The following is a 21,415-nucleotide window of genomic DNA, read 5'->3' as shown; positions in this document are numbered from 1 at the left end:
CGGTGGGTTACGGCCAATCCTGGACCTGCGCATTTTTAAGCGAACCCTTCATGGGCTTCCATTCAAGATGTTGACAGCCATTTTCTAATGTGTTCATCCGTTGGATTGGTTTGCAGCGATCGACATGAAGGATGAGTACTTTCATGTCTCCATTCTTCCTTGACACAGACCGTTTCTTCGGTTTGCTTTGGAGGAGCAGGCATACCAGTACACGGTTCTCCCATTCGGGTTAGCCCTGTCCCCTCATGTCTTCAAGAAAGTCGTTGAGGCAGCCGTTGTACCACCCCGGCAACACGGGGTTCGCATCCTAAACTATCTCTACGACTGGCTGATTCTAGCTCACTTTTGAGACCAGGGTTGTGAACACAGGGACATGGTCCTCCGGCACCTCGCCCATTTGGGCCTTCAGGTCAACATGGAAAAGAGCTCTCCCCGTGCAGAGGATCTCGTTTCTTGGTATGGAAATCATCTCGGTCGCCATGTGCACGGAGCTTACGAGTGAGCACACGCAGCCACTGACTTGCCTGAGACAAATCGAGGGCAAGAGTGCGGTTCCACTGAAGTTATTTCAGAGGCTCCTGGGGCATATGGCGTCCACAGCGGCTGCCACGCCACTCGGACTGCTTCAAATGAGACCGCTTCAGCACTGGCTTCGCGATCGAGTCCCGAGATGGGCATGGCAACCAGGCACGCTCCGAGTACCAGTTACTCAGGCCTACCGTCAGACCTTCACCCCGTGGATGAACCTCTCCTTTCTACGGGACAGATGGCTCCACCACAGGCTGGGGTGCCATGTGCAATGGACATGCTGTCGCAGGCTCCTGAACAGGACCCCAGCGCCTTTGGCATGTTAATTGCCTCGAGTTGCTGGCAGTACGCCTTGTCTGCACAGCTTTCGGACGTTGCTCAAGGACCAACACGTACTAGTCCGTTCAGACAACACGGCGACAGTAGCATACATCAACCGACAAGGTGGTCTACGCTGTATGTTGCAACTCGCCCGCCATCTCCTCCAATGGATTCAGAAGCATCTGAGGTCGCTTCGAGCCATACACATCCCGGGTGAGATGTGAGATTAATCGTGCAGCCTACGAATTCTCACGGTTTCAGCCACTTCCTGGGGAATAGAGACTCCATCCCCAGTCAGTTCAGCTGATTTGGGAACAGTTCGGTGACGCACAGGTAGATCTGTTTGCCTCCCTAGACTCTTCCCACTGCCGCTTGTTTTATTCCCAGACCGAGGGGACCCTCCGCACAGATGCACTAACGCAGGCCTTCTTGCACAGGCCCTTTGCAAGATCAGGGAGGACGAGGAGCAGGTCCTTTTGATTGCGCCTCTTTGGCCCACACGAACTTGGTTCTCCGAACTGGTGCTCCTCGCGACAGCCCCTCCTTGACCAATTCCTCTGAGGAAGGACCTCATTTCTTAGAGACGGAGCACCCTCTGGCACCCACGTCCCGATCTATGGAACCTGCATGTATGGCTCCTGGATGGGAAGTGGCAGGTTTGAGTACCCTACCACCTCAGGTGGTGGCTACCATCATTTAAGCTAGAGCCTTGTCCACGAGACACGCCTATGCTCTGAAGTGGAACCTCTTCGTCACATGGTGTTCTTCTCGCCGAGAAGACCCCAGAAAATGCCCGATTGGGTCAGTGCTCTCCTTCCTCCAAGAAGGGTTGGAACGAAGGCTGTCTCCTTCCCCCCTGAAGGTTTACGTGGCTGCGGTCTTTGCGCACCACGACCTTGTGGAGTCGAAAACAGTAAGTCAGCATGACCTGGTTGTCAGGTTCTTGAGGGGGGCGAGGAGACTAAATCCTCCTCGCTCTCCTCTCATACCCTCTTGGGACCTCGCAGTGGTCTTATCTGCCTTGCAGAGAGCTTCCTTCAAGCCATTGCGAACAGTGGAGTTTAAGTTCCTGTCTATGAAGATGCAGGCATTTTTGGTGCGTGCCTGGAATTCGGGCTGGCTAACTCTCACGTGATCCTGAGACCATGGCCTGGATACGTGCCCAAGATTCCCACCACTCCTTTCAGGGTCAGGTGGTGAACCTGCAAGAACCCAGCCTTGGCACTGCTCTGTCCAGTACGTGCCGTGCTTACGTAGACAGAACGCAGTGTTTCAGGACTTCAGACCAGCTCTTTGTCTGTTATGGTGGGAAGCTGAAGGGAAAGGCTCTCTCCAAGCAAATGTTATCTCACTGGATAGTAGACGCCATTACCTTGGCTTACCAGACGCAGGGTCGACCATGCCCCCTTGGTGTGAAGGCACACTCCACCCGGAGTCTGGCTTCCTCTTGGGCTCTAGTGGATGGTGCCTCGCTAACAGACATCTGCAGAGCTGCAGGCTGGGCGACACCCAACACATTTGCGAGATTCTATAATCTCCGGGTAGAGCCAGTGTCCTCTCATGTACTCCCTTCAACTAGCCAGTAAGTAGGGCATGCTCGATGTCATCGCTTGCTGCACCATTCCACTCCACGGATTGGATACGTGCACTATTTCACTCAGATGAGTTCATCTTAGACCCTGAGTTCCTCCTGCAATGTTGATGCCGTCACCAGAGTGCATGCCCAGTTGGTCAGTCCTTGTGATTGGCAAGGTGTCTCCGTGTGCATGGTTCCCCCGTTGGGCAGCCTGCACATGTGTATTTCCACGGTAAGTCTCCTCCGAGAACGCGTCTTTCCCTTGCCTCGAGGTTGAAACATTCCACCCTGCGGGCTGGATACCTCTGAGTTCTTCATATGCATCCCGGCCTCGGGTCATATGTGTATTCTAAGTCCTCCTTACATGTAGGCGCTGTGTTACATATTCCTCCTGGGATATGCCACCCAGTGTACCTTGGTATTCCTGGTTTAAGCATAGCCCTTCGTCTGTGCTAGACTCACGACAGGGAGCTCAGTCTTGCGTAGGGCACAGGAAGACAGCCACTGTGGCGTGATTAAATTGGGACCCCCATTTTGTCAGTCACTGACTTAACTCGGAATGACTGAATGAAAGAGAACGTCCCTCTGCCACAACCGCTGTACCGCTGGAACGGCCTGGAGTTCTGTCTCGACTCCTCAGCAGGAAAACATAATGCTAGATTGTCAGTGTCCTTCCTTTTATACCCACGTGGCGGGGTGGAGTTGAAAAAACTTATTATAATTGATGTTGAAAACAATTGCTGCTTAATATCTTTGTAGAAACCATGATACTTTTTAAAAATAATATAAAAAATTGTAAAGTTTAAATAAACAGATACAAAATTCTGTAACAATGTAAAGATCTTTGCTGTCACTTTTGATCAATTTAATGCATTCTTGACTAATAAAATAAAACATCTTACTGACCCCAAAATATTGAACGGTGTATATGTGAGTGAGAGAGAGTGGTAAAGAGAGAGAGAGCGTGTTGCTTGTGTCTGTGAGCGTCCACTTAGATAGTCTCCCATACCAGCTGTTCACTACAGTAGCCTCCAGCTCATTTTGTATTATTCACTCCTCACAAAGACATTAACCCATAGTGCAGCTGTCACATTCCAGTCCACCTGTATGAGCAAACCCTATTGTTTCACAATTAAGTTTCCATGGAAAATAATTCAAGCTTACCATTACTGTTAAACAAGTAAAAAACAATGTCAGTAAAAGTAGGAAGACCCAGAATATATATAATTTATATATAAATATAAAAATAAACTCTCTAGGGGTGTACTCACACTAGCCAGTTTGAACCGTGCCCGAATGCGTTTGACCACCACAGCGCGGTTCGTTTGACTAGTGTGAGTGCTCCGAACCGTGCTGGAGCACGGAACAGGACGCGTGATGTACGGGAACTGTAGTCCGTAATCAAAGCTGCAAAGTCCTTGCTGCACTTCAGCTGGTACCTTGCAAACCTCCTCATACGAGCAGCACGATTACGTGAAAATTTTCGCGCCACTAAGGCGACACATCTGTTTAACAACAGGCTGTGAGAGGGCTGTGGACCAAACGACACAAAATTATCCACAAAGAAAACAGAGCGATGGACTCCATTGTGTTCAGAGAGCGCCGCTCTTCTTGTTTATCCCGAAACCGTCGCACCATAATGACGTAAGCGTGCTCCGGCACGAATGCTGAATCCCTATGTGAGTGCAGGCCAGAGGGGGAGTGGGGAGGGGGGTACAATCGTACTCGGGCCCGGTTCATGGCAACCGTGCCTACTGTGAGTACACCCTAGCATTCAAGTCCTCCAGGGAGGTGTGCTAGTACTAGTCCCTTAATCACAGAGGATAGTTGTAGCTTTGCCTATGACTGGATAAATAAACATGTTACCTATCCATCAATTTAAAACCATCTTTTACAAAAATATAACACCCTAAATTGTCATCCTGTAGCTCAAACAATATTGCACAGTGCTAGCAACTTCAAGGTGAAGGATTTGATTCTAAAAGAATGCATTAATGAATACAATGTCTTGAATGCAATGTACATTGCTTTGGATAAAAGCATCTGCCAAATGGATAAAACTGTAAATGTAATTGTGTTGTTTGGTGAACATGGCCATGAACGTACTATACCATTTGTACTATAGGTTTCATGTTATTGTTTTGTGTTTAATTTTTTTAATGAAAAACATTAGTGGACATTATTAATTTAATTTACTCCGCTGCCATAGGTCTCATATCTCATTGATACTTTCACATTTTCAAACTTGCCATATCATGATAGGTCACATGACATGTGAGAACAATGATGTTTGACATTGACAAACAGATTTTGAGTGCAAGATTTGAGAGCTTAACACAAGTAAGGTATAATTCTAAGCAAATCTTCAATATGCCAAGTGAACCAATCATTGACTGCAAAAAGGTATTCCCTCCCTACTTTATATTGTTTCTAAGCTGCAGACTGCAGGGAACTAAGGCAATTACATACACCAGGGATGAATTAAGTCACTATTATTTTGTCTGTCATATAACTCCAGTGTCCAGTGCCAGTAGCCCATAATCTGTTGTGCCAAGCATTTCTCCAGAGAATCTGTCTTTTCCTGCATGAACAACAGTGTTTGTGCATTTGATACATTTCTCTGCTATGGCTTTTGTGTGTGAATGCTCATTTCTGAGAGTATGAACTTTTTTCTTTTTCTTTTTTTAAGTCAAGGCACACTGTCACTGCAGTAACATGTATTTATTATATATTTTTACTTAATGTTACATATTAAATTAAAATATAAATCTTCAAAAAATCAGCATGAAATCAAACGGTTCAAAAGTTTGGGGTCGGTACGATTTTTTAATGTTTCAGAAAAAAGTTTCTTTTTTTTTTTCTTCTTACCAGGGCTGACTGCATCTATTTGATCAAAATTACAGTAAAAACAGAAATACTATAAAATACTATTACAATTTAAAATAATGAATATTCCTGTGCTGTGGAATATGCTGATTAGGAAACATGTCTTGGTGTTGAAAACAGTTGTGCTGCTTAATATTTCAGGATTCTTTGATGAAGGTACGAAAAAACAGTATTAAAGTCACTTTGTCACTATTAATCAATTTAATGTGTATTTGCATCAGGTAACAGTAGTGTAATGTTCCTGGTATTTTATTGTGAATGATTCATCATTGCACATTGGAAGAACAAATAAGGTTTGAATTAGAACATTTTCATCAAAAATGTAATATCTTGCTCTGCTAATACAATGACTGACTTCTTTTAAATTATTTTCTCAAAAACAATCAAACTCAACATTACAAAACACCACTGCAGTGAACGTGTCATTGCAACAAGCTGTGACTATAGGTCTGTGAGCAAGTCTAGCCTGTGAAGGATATCTACATTTAGGTTTATCTAAATGCCAAATGGTTTACCATACTTCTAAACAGACAAAGCCAATCTGTTCATACTCTGTAGCACAGAACTATGAAACTGCTAGAGACACAAGTCTGTTATTTACACTCTCTCATTGTGTTCATATAAGGCTCATACCAGAGACCACTGCTCGCTGCATACCTGGACCTGCTTGTACAGGTATATATTCTTTGTGCATTTTATTAGAAAGAGACGTTCATCAATGGACCTGGACTCAAGTTTTCAGGTTAAATGTTCATAGCATCTGTTCATATTTAGCCTCTCTTATGACTTGATTTAACACACAATTTACATGATTTTGAGATTACAAACAGGGCGTTCTTTAAATCCATTCTCTTGCCAAAAACCCTTCAGAGTGTAAGCAACTGCCTCGTCCTGCCTGTAAAAAACTATTATTTCCATTTTTAATAGTTTTTAGAACAATGACAACAACAAACTATTTGTGAATCTGGCAGGCAGCAGGCAGTCAGTATCTAACAATAAACAAGATAATATTTGATATGGGTTGTGTTCCACACATATGGTTTTGCATCTTAGTCTTTGTTGATTGCATTAAAGAAAATAGATCAGAATAACAAAAATAAGTTTAAAAAAATCCAGTACGAAAAAAATAAACAGGTTATAAATGATTTCCTCTCTATTGTTTAATTTTTTTGAAAATCATTAACAAAATAATTTTTAACAATACAATTTATAATAATAAACAGTTTTAGGCCGTATCACCCATGCACCCACAGAGCCTGCTACATCAACAACGGTCAAGAAACAACACCTTTTGTGAGAGAGAGAGCAATAGAGAGAGAGAGAGAGAGAGAGAGAGAGAGAGAGAGAGAGAGAGAGAGAGAGAGAGAGAGAGAGAGAGAGAGAGAGAGAGAGAGAGAGAGAGAGAGAGAGAGAGAGAGAGAGAGAGAGAGAGAGAGAGAGAGAGAGAGAGAGAGAGAGAGAGAGAGAGAGAAAAATCGATTTGTAAAATCGATCAAATAACATCAGAATAACTGTCAGTTTGAGAAGCAAGAGCTTAATTTGCACACATTTTACTCCTAGTCATTTCTCAAATTCAATGGGGTGTGGAGGTGTCAGAATCTAGAGCAATTCAATCATATCTAGTCTGTTATGCTATTTAGAAAATAAAACAGTTATTGCAATGATTCACATTTTGTTTGAGGCAATTGTTTACACCTGTGTAAATTTAGATCTTCAACAGCACATGGCATGAATAGAGTTTTGCAGTTAGAGTATTCTTAACATTAGATAAAACCCCATTTAAACCTCAAGAATAATACACTTCAGGATTTGCTATTCAATTAAATCAGAGAATTGTTTTAGTGTCTCAATTCTTTTGCAAATCCATGTTTAACTTCATTAGGGTTGAGCAATATATAAGGTACACTATGTAACTTTTTTGTTCATAATTAATTAAATTTAAATAATGAGTCAATACATCATCAATTCTTATTCAAAATCTGTTTATTTATAATATTTTAGACCTGGGGTCTATTCCAGAAAGCAGGTTATGTGACATACCCGGGTATGTTTAAGACTAAGTAACCGGATAACCTCAACTTTCGGTTCCAAAAACGGAGGTAACTTTCAGGGTATGTTAGTAGTCATAGCAACTCACTCTCTGAACTTAACCTGCTCCGGAGCAGGTTATGTTCCAGAGTTAGTTTGTTTCAGAGAGGTGACAGAACATGGCGTGCCCTGACCATTTTAGTTACATAGCACTACTTAATCTAACCCTACTTTATACAGTCACAATAATTTTAAATGTTTCTAATTATATAACTTTCAATTTCAGGGTTCCCAAATGTGATTGGGTGCATTGATGGAACCCACATTCCCATTAAAGCTCCTTCAGTCAATGAAGGAGACTATGTTAATAGGAAGTCAATCCATAGCATCAATGTGCAGGTGACAATAGATTTTTTGGGTGCTAAATGTTTGGGTGTTTAAACCATTAAATCACCCTCATTACTGGTCCCCACTAACTAGGTAATATGTGGACAAGAGGAACCCAGTGGACCCGGTAGACCAAAGAGATGGCAGGGTGGTATGAGACATGATTTGCCAAAATCACTTTAATTAAAACCAGTTAACAGTCAAGTGTTGTTCATTGTTTCTTTATTTCCTGTAACAAAAGACATTTGTATTTATTGCTTTAGATTTCATTCAACAACAAATGACAGATTAATGTTCACATATGTTTCCCACCTTAAGCTGGTGCTCCAGCAATTCAATTTCAAGTCTGGCCTTTTTTAGGTTAAGCCTTTTCTCCGCCATTTGAAGCTGTATAAGGTCCATCTCCATGTCACTTTTTCTGATTTGCTTTTGAAGGTGGACCTTATACAGTTTTATGGCAGGCAACTAGAAAGAAAGCAACTAGAACTTTAATACAAACACAGACCAAATATTTAAATGAGGAAGGAGAACTGCAGAACATTTCTTACACTGCTAAGATTCTGTGTGGAGGTAGATGGACCCTCATCTGTATTAAAATCTCCTGCCATATTCTGTAAAATGACAATTTATTTATTCTCTTATGTAAAAAAGGCGGAATGCATTCTATGCATCATACCTCTATGGGCCTCCCCACAGTTTCTGTTTCTGTCACAGCAGAAGTGGTCTCTTCATCATCATCCTACAGTGAAAATAAGGAAGGATGCTTGGTCTAGCAAACAGAAACCTAAAGACAATAATCACTTACAACTGTGACAGAGTGTGGTGTTGCAGGAGGATCCAACAATACAATGTGGCCATCAGCAACTGCAAGATAATTAAACCAATAAGATAATCATGCATATTCAATACTCAATGTATATTCTTAAACAAATACAACTAATAAAGAAGGACATTAGGAACATCTAAGTACTAGTAATAAGATTACAGTATACAGCATATGCAGTCAAAGCAGCATGCATACTGCACAAGGGAATCAATGACTGCAAAATTAATTCAAAATGCCTTTTTAAAATGGTGACAGTGTTGATGATTTTCTTTATTAAAACACTGACAAAAACAGTAGGTAAACATAAGTATTATCAATAAACATAAGTATTAATATGGTACACCTACATTTTACTAAGCTACTTGTCTTGGTAGCTGATTCTGACGAACTGCCTCCTGGAATCCCATCGACCACAGGTCGCCCTTTATTAAGGGACAGTGCCAGCTCCTCAGCTGGGGTGAGGGGAGGGGGAGGTGGACCCCCACCTGTTTTACTGGCCTCAACCTTCTTTCTATTGGCTACATAGAAAACTAAATTACATTTAATACTAAATTACATGGCGTCTGTAACAAGTTTAGTAAGTTTAGAAAATATTACCTTGCTGGAGAATGTTTTTGTGTTTCATTTTGACTTGGCTTACACTTCTTCTGGCTCCAGAAGGATTACACCTGATAAAACAATATACTAGCCAATTATGCGCATTACTACTGTAATATTAAGAAATGTATGGAGGCCAACAAGTAAATACTTGTCTATTTTTACTACATGCCCCCAAAGAATTTTTGCGTCACAAATTACAAATGGGGTATTTTCCCATATTTTTGTGACTCACAAGGGGAAAATACCCCATTTATAATTTTCTAAACTCACGCATTTACTCTGTCCATTATTATTTGCCAAGCCAACTTTCTTTTGCTGATGCAGCAGTATTGCTTTTTTTGGGTTTTTTTTTGTTATAATGGGTTTTATAGTCTTCATAAGCAAGCATTAAAACCTCCAACCCAGTTTCACCGAAGTATCGTATGTAGCTCGCTTTTTTTCTCCCTTGGTTTCCATGGTGACTCCTGAAATCGGCGATCCATTGAAAATGTCTTTATGTACTCGCCGTGCCCGCGCATTAACTCTGGGTTACCAATAGGAGGTTGATTAAACTAACTCAACATAGGTGTTTTGGAACCGACATACCCAGAGTAAGCAAGTTTGGGGTTAACCAACCAAGAGTTCAAGGTTTATCTGACGGTAAGTTAACCTTGCTTTCTGGAATACACTCCTGAAGGGATGGTTTTCACAGAAAATTGCATATATTCGTCACTCGCCGGTGCAAGTCTCATCATATCCATAAATAGAGAAAAGTTGCCTCGGCTCCTTTGACTTGTGTAAGGTGTGAAAGTGGCATAGGTTTGTTGTCACAACAGGTGAAAAAGGTTGATATGGAGCGCGCTAAATCTTGAACCTCCGGGTAATCACCCATTTTAAAAAAACACCAAACAGAAGAGAGTCTGCTGGCAAAAATAGAATGTTTTCGATGAATCGATTGAAATGATTCCAAGTGAATGATTCAATGACTCACTCATAAAGGCGGTTACTTGTTTGGTTTCTGAATGAATTTGTGTTTAAACAAATGGGTTGAATAAGTGATTCAAATACCCCTTTTCCACCAAGGCAGAGCTGGTGCTGGTTCGGAGCCAGAGCCTAGTCTCAAATCGGTTCTTTGTTTTTCGACCACCAAAGCACCAGCTCCGAACCAGTAAAAGTGGTTCTTAAGTAGCACCAAATCATTGCTGGTCTAGAAGTAAGAACCGCTTACGTCAGCGGATGGGGGCGGGGTTACCATGACCAACAAACAAGACAAACAGAAACTTGTGACCGCCATTTTTTAAATAGCAGCTAATCGTGCTAATAGCAGCTTGATTGTAATCTCCGTTAATGCAAGTTACGGCGAGCTGCACGAACGAGCTGGATTCACAGTGTTTGGATACTGATGTAGGTTTGCAAAGCCATGAGCATAAATAGTAACACAACGACCGCCATTGTTGATGGAAGGCTTGTTCGAGGTGCATCGGAGCGGCATGGACTGATCGGAGCTGCAGGAGTGTTTGGAGAGCATACGACTCCTTCTGCTTTTGGATCGCTCTCAGAGTTCGAGATTCACAGTGCCGAACCATCTCGAAGAAGCCTGGTGTGTTTGTGTGTTCCGCGCTAGCGTTGCTGGGCAACATGAGATGTATACAGTGACATAGGATCTGGCTCTGTGATGGCTCTCTAGCCTGTGGAAAGGCAAACCGGTTCTTCGAAAGCTCGTCAGTCGAACCAACTCTGAACCGGCACTAGCTCTAGCTCTGAACCAGCACCTGGTTCTTGTTGGTGGAAAAGGGGTAAAAGACTCACTCATTAAGACTCTTTGCCACCTACTGGCACAACGATGTAATGCATAGAAAGAGTCAAAAAGCAAAACCCTTATCTGAATCCAGCACAGATCCAGCTCATATTTAAGAAAAACGAAGGTTAAAAATGCACTACATCAGCGCATCTTCGTTTACTGCGTTAGACTAAACTTGGAAACGTCACAGTACTTCCATATTGTTGTCCTATTGTTAGTTTAATTGCTTCTATTGCTTTCCTAATTTCTAAGTCGCTTTGGATATTGCATATTTGTTAATGAGTGGAGAGACCATTATCTTTCACAGTGAGTTCCCTACAGGGCTTTCAAAAGTACAGATAGGCTACAGTCCACACATGCCACCGGGAAATATGTGCATGTCTTAGATTGAGCCTATAGTGATTTTAAAGTCATTTTTATGGGTGATTAAACATCAGGCTATATTCTTCACATTAGGGATCTCTAAAGTCTCATGAAGGTTCAATCCATGATTTCTCCACTAGAGCCCCTTTAAAACGCAGGAGCAGTTCTAAAGGCTTTTTAATAGCACACAACCATTCAAAATCATGCTAGCAGAATGCCAAGCACAGCACACATCCAGACAGTATCTGCCCTCGGACAATTACCCGGTGACTGATTAATTACCATGACGGTGAGAATGTAATGCTGTAATTATGAGGTAGAGCTTACACATCACACACACACCAAAACCTTTATTTTGAGGTGACGTTACATGTTCTATAGTAATAACATTAAATTATTCATAATTACAAGAAAATAACCCTAAACCAAACCCTAACCGTAACTATATACAGTATGTTTACATTTACATTACATTTAATCATTTAGCAAACGCTTTTATCCAAAGTGACTTACAAATGAGGAGAGCATTAGAAACAATTAAACTAACAATAGGACAACAATATGCAAGTGCTGTGACCCTTCCCAGTTTATTCTAATGTAGTATACTGTATATTTATATGAATAATTAATATTACTCAGTACTTTTTTGAGTAAGGACAATGTAGCTTTCTAACCTTAAAATAAAGTGTAACCCAAAAGAATATATTTCGAAGAATGTTGGTAACAAAACTGTTTTGGTTCCGACTGACATGGAGTCACTGTGATTTTGCCAAGTAAGACTAAGACTCCTGGATCAACATATTAGGTAACATCCCTGTCTGAAAATGTAGTCCTAACTCTTTCCCTACCCCTTAACCTAATCCTACTATAACTTCTTCCTAAAATCAGAGCGAAATGATAGGTAAAGAACACTGATGTAGAAGCAACTTGACACTTGTCCCTCAAATCTGATTGGTTGATTCTTAATGTTGTACAGGCACACACAAAAAAATTTTGATCCAGGAACATGTTGTTCTTGGTGAAATCATGTTCGACCATGGGTGTGAACGGGATGTCACCAAGTACCAGATGTTCCTGGATCAACATCTTTGTTGATCCTGGAAGAACTTTCAGATCAACCAATCAGATTTGAGGGACAAGTTTACAGTTTATGTTAAGTTTAGGCTTAGAAACAGGGTATAGTGCTTCAACACCAGTGTTATTCACAGGTTTAGGGGTAGGGATAAATTTTGGGAAAGGAATGTTATTCCAGGATCAACAAAATATGTTGATCCAGGAACATTTCTTACTTGGCAAAATCACGGTGACCCCCATATTGGATGGATAAAAAAACAAAAATGGAAGTCACTGGGAACTGAAACTGTTTGGTTACTGACATTTTTCAAAATATCATATTTTATGTTCAGCAGAAGAAGACAATACAAGTAGACTTATTAGACTACATATGGATCAAATTATTATTTTAATAGGGTAAGAAAATACACTGAAGTAAATTTATCTTAAAGGTGTTGACATTTTTGAGACAAGATACTGTAAAAAAAATGTTTGCAGTGTTTCTATCTCTTTCCATTTCTCCTCTGCCATTTGGATCCCGTTATTAATGAAAGCCCTCATAGATCGATTTTCCTCTTTTCTAACTTTATTAGCTGGCCTGAGTAGCCGTCAGTATGGTAACATGAGCCCTGAAGCCCATAACGCTCTCAAGGCAGAGATAATTGAGAGAGCCGAAAAGCAGCAGGGTCCAAGAAACCCGACCATTTGCTCCTTGTCATTTATGGGTGATTGGAATATAATGATGTCTTGTTTGCTCTGAGAGGTTTATTCTTTAGAAAGTGCATCTGTTCTGTTTCACCTCTTTCTTCCCTATTACTGGTTTTCTTAGAGGCGTAATCAGCATCTAGTCTGTCAAGCCTGTATGCTGGATATCATCTAAATTAATTAGGAAAAAACAAACAGCTAGCTTAATAGTGATGAAGTGATGGACCTGCAAGGCAATGGCTCAGCTGTGTAGATGTTAACAACCAAAGCAGCTCAGCTGTGAAAAACACATTGCATATCAATGAAATCGGATGTCTGTTTTGTAGCCTAAAGAGAAAAGAGACATTGTATGAGAGCAATATTATTTTATTTATTTTAACTGACCTCTGTGCCGAACAACTAAATAAATTCCTAACTTTTAAATTTCTCTAAGGGGAGGATTGATTTCCCGGTCAAAATAAAGGAGCCATATAGTCCAGGGCGTCAATCCTGTAACATAGATTTAGTCCTCCAATAAAAAGCTTTCACATTACTGATTTAAAAAGCTCATTACAGTGACTGTATGGTCTGCCAAGGGTGCTCTTGCTTGTGATTTAAATACACTTTGAATTTTGCTTAAAAAAACTCAGATATAAAAGACATGATTAGCTATAAAATGCTAAAAACAAATAGGTGTGATGATAAAATCCTCAGGGCAAGTTTGCCGTCTGTAAGAAATGAATACTTAAATTTTATCATTTTTATAGTTACAAACAATTTCTATTTCAAATGAATGCTATCTATTGAACTTTCTATTCATCAAAGAATACTCAAAAAAACATATCATGGAACCATTTTCAACTTTGATAATAAAAAATCTCACGAGCACCAAATCATCATATTAGAATGATTTCTGAAGGATCATGTGACACAGAGCACTGGAGTAATGGCTGAAAAGAGCAGGTTTGCAATAACAGAAATAAATTACATTTGAAAATATATTACAAATAGAAAAGAGCTGCATTTAAATTTGAATAGGCTATTTCACAATATTACTGTTTTTCACTTTTCATGACTATCTAATGTGAGAAAGGGCAGAAGACATTATCACACAAATAAATCAAACCAGCTGAAAAACTGTGAGTTGTGATACTTTATTCTACAAGTGAGAGGTGAAACGTTTTATTCTAATCATGGTTAAAGGACAAGTTCGGTATTTTACACTCAAAGCCCTGTTTTAAGATAGTTTCTGATGAAATAGAACGGTTAAGATTGAAATTTGGACAAATGCTGCTGTCCCGAGAATTTTAGGTTTCTGTGTTAGCACCCCCCACCTCCACAATGGTTTCATAGGGGCACTGGAACAATATCATTCATAAAACGCATTAAACTTTAGTTTACAAAGACGTGAAACACACAGAGTGGTCTGGGGTGTTCACTGATATGCTCACACAAAAATCGCTGCAAAAGATGCCCCATTTCCATTTGTGGCGGAGTAATACCGTACCTCACAGAACATCCAATACAAGTCAATGGAGTTGGACAAAAACTATGATAAAACCTGTTGGAAAGCATCTTTTTGCAGTGATTTTTGTGTGAGCATATCAGTGAACACCCCAGGCCACTCGGTGAGTTTCACATCTTTGTAAACTAAAGTTTAATGCGTTTTATGAATGATATTGTTCCAGTGCCCCTATGAAACCATTGTGCAGCAGCATTTGCCCAAATTTCAATCTTAACCGTTCTATTTCATCAGAAATGATCTTAAAACAGGGCTTTAAGTGTAAAATACCGAACTTGTCCTTTAATACCTGCGAGTCGAACCTTCTCATCTTCTCATCATTATTTGATGGACTTAAAACAGACATATAGACATTTTAAAAGCATTTAAAGGCACTGTGTCCATGCTCTCTTACTTCTATTTTAGGTTGTCGTTTGCACATACCTATTGAATCTTGGGTAACATGGTGTCAAAATCTAAAGATCACTCCTCTGACACAGCCCTCAATACGCATTCTCTGTCTAGAACTGGTTTAAGGTAATTTATCTGCTTGTAAATAACCAACCTAGCAATAAAGGAGACCAATAGACAAATCTGAATGTTGCACATCTTTTGATAAGTGGGCATATGGCAACAATTAAACATAAATCATTTTGACTCTGTAGCATCATAGAAAAGTCTCCAAATGACATTCATCCATCACAGCAAGAAAGGATTTCACACATCTGACATCAGCATGTGACACATTAACACTAGAGCAGGTGGCATCTGGGTGAGTGTATGTTTGCAACAGTGTGAGACAGGTGCCGTTCAATAGACAGTTGGTGCTGATTGTGTTTCCACTGGTAACCACAGAGTAAAGATGATCTGTGATCATGACATTTATTCAAAACTAACTTACAGATTGAGACTAAAGCCTGAAAACTCTAATGGCCATAATGCAACAACACCTGTTGGCATGAATCACCTGTTAGATATGCATAACTGACACTAAATGCTGCATGATGCAAGTTTATATTTGTCAATTTCTACAGTTGGTGCTGTCGTCTGTTGAACTGATATTTCAATTCATTGTCATTTAAAACTATTTTAATTACGAATTACTTTTAACTATCAAATATGTGATATTTTGAGTTGTGACATTTTATGAGTTTCCCCTCATTACAACAAGAATGTAACATTCTTTAACATTCCGACACCCAATAAATAAAACAGTAATTTGGTCCCTTCCTTGAAATAAAGGTTTACAAAACAACTAGGGAACAAAAAGTTTTCAAAGGAACTTCGCATATGCTGTAGGCTATATGGCCTATGCATACGATGAATTGAAATAAAACAGCTCACATGGTAAAGTATAAGGATCACGTCCTCGACCATTTGTTGGAGAAAAAACATTTATTTTACACATTGTATTGTGAATTCTAATCTCTTACCCGGGCTGCACGCGAAGAATATGGATCTTCAAAGAGCGCCCATATTTTTGGTTGCCAAACTTCACAGCATCCCCTGGAGCGGTCAGGACTGTCCTCAATGCCGAAGCGTCTGGGCAAGTCCTGGTCGTCCTCCGCATCCTCCGGGTCTGGCGGCTCGAATATATCAAGCGCCTCTTCTGCGTCCCTGTGTTGGCGGTAGGTCATCCAGCAACAGGGCTCCACGTCCGTCTCATCGATGCCCCAAAATGCCAACTCCTCCTCGAACAGAGGGCCGCACACATCTGCTGGGCAGTGAAGCTTGCCAGTCCTGTAGTAGTTTAGCACATAGGCGAATATGCCCGGGTGTCGATCAAAAAATAATTCACTGGTGGTGGGCGTCTGCCCCATGTCTGCGTCCGGGTTCCCTTGGTTGTCCGTGTCGGCGAGCCAGGCGAGTCTCGTGCCCGGTATGGTCCTAAGGGTGCTCCTATAGGTTTCGTGGCGCGTGCCACCGACGTTGATTGTGATTTTTTCCGAGTCTTCGCCTCTGGCCATCTCTTCCTTCAGACATGATTTGGAAGGAGGTTTATTGCCTGACTTGCGCCCTCGGTACGACGAAACACACACCGAGCTGATCATAGATTTCGATGGAGAGGCTTTTACCTAGTAACTCTCTTGGCTTTCTAAACCTGCGCAGCTGTCGTCAGTTCTAAAAGTCGAACAACTGTAGAGAGTTTCCGCCGTCACCATGACCATCAGAGACGCGAACAACCACCTGTTAACGGTGAAACTCTCAGTCAATGGGAGGATGCTTGCGTGGATCCTCATTCATGGGCACTTTGACACTACAGTAAACACCAAAACATGAGCAAACCGTCCGCGTATCACCGCCGAATTAAGCGCGTGTGTTCAGGCATTGTTTTAATCACATTTACAAAGAAAAACAGCGTAGTTCAAATAAAATTCAGACCACTCTAAAAATGCAGTCCAATTTCATATCTTTCAAAACTCTCGTCACCTCGTCGTTGAATTAGGTAAATCCCATCCTGCGCGCGCATTATTCCTTAATCACAACAATTAATTTTACAATAAAATCTTGCCTAATAACGTCTGCGATGTTAACTTTGATTGTACGTCAGAATTAGGCCAAATAATTTGTTGCCAAAGGATGACAATGTATCATCAGTTTGTTGGAAAAGATCTGTTGCATCTTTGTGACAGTCAGACGACACAGCCCATGGGAGGATGATGATGATGATGCTCCAGGGTTTGAGTAACCCTTACAGCGCTGCATTACGTGTGATTATAAGCTCAATTTGATTAATATAGAGAAAAGATTCAGTTTACTTTCACGCAATATGATGACGCATTTCTGCATTAATTAACATTTTAATTTGCTTTTATGTACATTTAGGCTATAACACTATTTTGTGTTTTATTATTTCTTTATTTACTGTGTATTATTGTCTGCCAAATGCAATGTAAATTCTGCAAAAAAAACCAACAATTGCTGCATAAGAGTCAGGGTTTGACTGATTTGACATTTCTATAATCTGACTGTCGTATCAGGCTCTCTATATTTTCGTCCTCTTTCGTGGAAACTCGTTCGTTTTTTAATTTTTAATTTTGCTGTTGAAGAAGCAAATGGGAAAAATATATAGTCTATATTATACTATCAGGTTATGTACATTCTGCAAAAATTATATATATTTATATATATATATATATATATATATATATATATATATATATATATATATATATATATATATATATATATATACTGTATATATATTTTAGTTTATTATAGTTCTCTCTGCTAGTTTCCAAGATGTGAAAAGGTTCCATTCCTTGTTGTTTTAGACTGAGAGTCCAATTGAGTGTAGAAGAACTGGGACAATTTGGGGCAAGGGGGCAATTGCTTTTGAAATACATTAATTAATTATTCATATTAATATATACATTAAAATTAAAATTATAGAAAATATAAAAATATAAATTAATAAATAAGGTATTTGACTTTTTAGGTCAAGTGGATCCAGGTCTTCTGTTGACTGTAGTGGATGAGTTGGAGTCTGTGTTACAACGTCATCTAGTGTACAAACTGAAGTAGAGCAGGTTTAACATCATACATTTTCTACCTTGCCCTTTGATAGAAAAAAATACTGGTTTCATTAGTTTTGATAGTTTAAAATTTGCATTTATTTTTTATTCTTATAAATAATAAATACATAAAACATTCCATAATAATTTATTCCATTTAATTAATCAGCTGACACAGCTGAAGGACAATTTGTCTTGCAACATTTAAATTCAAGCATATTTGACAAACAATATATAACAATAATTTAGCTCATATAAATCTGGAAATCGTGAGCTTAGAATTATATGGTTCTATCTCCACTTTTGGTCGAAATTGAGTTTTTGACATAATCTTATCCATTAGATGTTTATTAATGCCTGTGTGGTGTTATTTTTGTAAAAAAAAAAAAATTGTTAGTAGTTATTAATAAAATAAAAAGGTTCCATACCACAAAACAGCAGGGATTTAAAAACTTTGATGCTCAATATCTCAGAACTACCCTAAACGGAGATAGAACTGTATAATTCTAAGCTCACGAAATATAAAGTGAAGCCACCACATATTTTTTAACACTGAAAGTAATATTGCACAATATAATAAGGCATATTTTCCTTTCTTTAATCCACCTCTTCAATGGTGGGGCCCTGTGATTCAGACTGGGCTTGGAATCCACAGCCACCTGCGGGGGGAACTCCTCCCTGATACAGCCGGGTGATGATTGGACTACACACACTTTCCAGTTCCTTTTGATGGTGCTCATACTCTTCCTTTTCAGCCAACTGATTGTTCTCCAACCAATTGATTACCTCATTACACTTATTAATGACCTTCTTCTTCTCTTCCTCACTAATCTTTCCTTTCAGGTTTTCATCCTCAACACTGTTCTTCATGTTGAAGGCATAAGACTCTAGAGTGTTCTTCGCTGCAATCTTCTCTCTCTGCACCTCATCCTCAGCTTTGTACTTTTCAGCATCCTGCACCATTCGCTCGATCTCCTCTTTGCTCAGTCTACCTTTGTCATTGGTAATGGTGATTTTGTTCTCTTTTCCTGTGCTCTTGTCAACAGCAGATACGTTCAGGATGCCATTGGCATCTATGTCAAAGGTCACCTCGATTTGGGGTACGCCTCGTGGCGCCGGGGGGATCCCTGTGAGCTCAAATTTGCCAAGCAAATTGTTATCTTTGGTCATGGCCCTCTCGCCTTCAAACACTTGGATCAGGACGCCTGGCTGGTTATCAGAATACGTGGAGAAGATCTGCATCTGCTTGATGGGGATGGTGGTGTTGCGTTTGATCAGAGTAGTCATGACTCCACCTGCGGTCTCAATACCCAGGGACAGAGGAGCCACATCCAGAAGCAACAAGTCCTGAACGTTTTCCGAGGTGTCGCCCATTAGGATGGCGGCCTGCACCGCTGCTCCATATGCCACCGCCTCGTCTGGGTTGATGCTCTTGTTGAGATCCCTGCCATTGAAGAAGTCCTGCAAAAGCTTCTGGATCTTGGGGATCCTCGTGGAGCCGCCGACCAGAACAATATCTTGAATCTGAGACTTGTCCATTTTGGCATCTCTTAAAGCCTTCTCAACTGGATCCAGAGTGCCTCTGAAGAGCTCAGAGTTAAGCTCTTCAAAGCGAGCCCTTGTGATGGAAGTATAGAAATCGATGCCTTCAAACAGGGAATCGATCTCGATGCTAGCCTGAGTGCTAGATGAGAGTGTTCTTTTAGCTCTTTCGCAGGCCGTGCGAAGCCTTCTCACTGCTCTCTTATTCTGACTAATGTCCTTCTTGTGCTTCCTCTTAAACTCTTCAACAAAGTGCTTTACCATCCGATTGTCGAAGTCCTCACCACCAAGGTGAGTGTCCCCTGCTGTGGCTTTCACTTCGAAGATCCCATCCTCAATCGTCAGGATTGAGACATCAAAGGTGCCTCCACCCAAGTCGAAGATCAGGACATTCCTCTCTCCTCTCCTGCCCTTGTCCAGCCCATAGGCAATGGCAGCCGCTGTAGGCTCATTGATAATTCGCAGCACGTTCAAACCGGCAATCACCCCGCATCTTTGGTTGCTTGCCTCTGCGAATCATTAAAGTACGCTGGGACCGTGATGACAGCATTATTGACTCTCTGACCCAGGAAGGCCTCTGCGATCTCTCTCATTTTGACTAGGACCATGGATGAGATTTCCTCAGGGTAGAATGTCTTGGTCTCTCCTTTGTACTCAACTTGAACTTTTGGTTTGCCGTCTTCGCTGATGACCGTGAAGGGCCAAAGCTTCATGTCTGACTGGACCACTGGATCATTAAACTTTCTACCAATCAGCCGTTTGGCATCAAATATTGTGTTGTTGGGATTCATGGCGACCTGGTTCTTTGCAGCATCTCCAATGAGTCTTTCTGTGTCCGTGAAGGCAACATAGCTTGGAGTTGTTCTGTTTCCTTGATCATTAGCAATGATTTCCACCTTGCCATGCTGGAACACTCCCACACAGGAGTAAGTGGTTCCCAGATCAATGCCAATGGACAAACCTTTAGACATCTTGATTATTTCTAATGAAATATCACCTGCAATACAAAAAAGTCACAAGTTATTTTTATATTAAATAATAATAATAATAATAAAAGTTATTAGTATTAATCCCGGTGTATAATTCATGTTCCTTATAAACATTTAAATGAATAATTAAATATATTTATATACAAATATATTAAATACTTTCATCTCATATTAGACTTAACAATTAAAAAATCAATAATCAAAATAATCAACTTAAGAAATTTTATATTTATTTATTTTTATATGAATACATAATAATATAGATAATAAATATAGGCTAACTTAAAAAAGTAAACATCAGTAAAATATTGCGGACTTTCAAATATTAGATTCATTTATTAGAACTTTAATAATCCAAAAAAATCTACTTAAGGAAAAGTTTACAATTAAATTTGAATTTAAATAAATATATAACATACATAAACATATCTAATAATGTATTAAAAATATTTCAAAATTAAAGGTAACTCAGAGAGTCACTTACAGGTCGTGCGAGTTTGTTCTAGCGCTTCAGAGAGTGGACTCTTCTGCTCAGCTTTGCTTCAGTTGCTCGAGTTGTCTTTTCTTGACTGCCTCGACCTGAGTGACACATCGCGCTTTATACCTCCCATGCTCCTTCTAGAAATTCCAGACTTCTCTTGACTCGGGTGGTAACTTTAGACTAGAGGCTGAATCGCCCCGAAGTTTCCAGGCGCGCACTGATGATCTCGTACTGCGTAAGCTAGGACCGTGTATACTATGCAAAAGGTGGGTGGGGTTAGATGTCAAAACAAGATTTTTCTTATAATTTTATAACTTTGTGTTTTAAATTTTGATCATTATTGTGTCATTATTCA

The 21,415-nt window shown here is 40.2% G+C and overlaps 2 protein-coding genes across 2 annotated transcripts in view; both read right to left on the bottom strand.

Moving 5' to 3' along the window:
* Positions 1-17,182, bottom strand: part of kcnc4 (potassium voltage-gated channel, Shaw-related subfamily, member 4) — a 34,163-nt gene extending 16,981 nt beyond the window's left edge. Inside the window, exon 1 of the mRNA XM_077222768.1 lies at positions 15,967-17,182. Coding sequence (XP_077078883.1) covers positions 15,967-16,584 — 618 coding nt within the window. The 5' untranslated portion in view covers positions 16,585-17,182. The remainder of the gene's footprint in view (positions 1-15,966) is intronic.
* Positions 17,183-18,123: 941 nt separating this feature from the next.
* Positions 18,124-21,195, bottom strand: hspa1b (heat shock protein family A (Hsp70) member 1B). Its single transcript, XM_077223512.1, is given in 3 exon segments — positions 18,124-20,075; positions 20,078-20,587; positions 21,064-21,195. Coding segments are annotated over 2 exon segments (1,914 nt in total). The 5' UTR covers positions 20,562-20,587; positions 21,064-21,195; the 3' UTR covers positions 18,124-18,645.
* Between the last annotated feature and the right edge of the window lie 220 nt (positions 21,196-21,415).

The sequence above is a fragment of the Siphateles boraxobius genome, unplaced genomic scaffold, assembly GCF_051911475.1.
Source record: "Siphateles boraxobius isolate OS27281-9 unplaced genomic scaffold, OSU_SipBor_1 9, whole genome shotgun sequence".
Classification (NCBI taxonomy): Eukaryota; Metazoa; Chordata; class Actinopteri; order Cypriniformes; family Leuciscidae; genus Siphateles; species Siphateles boraxobius.
Note: the sequence above shows the minus strand (reverse complement) of the source record. Positions and strands in the feature narration are given on the sequence as shown.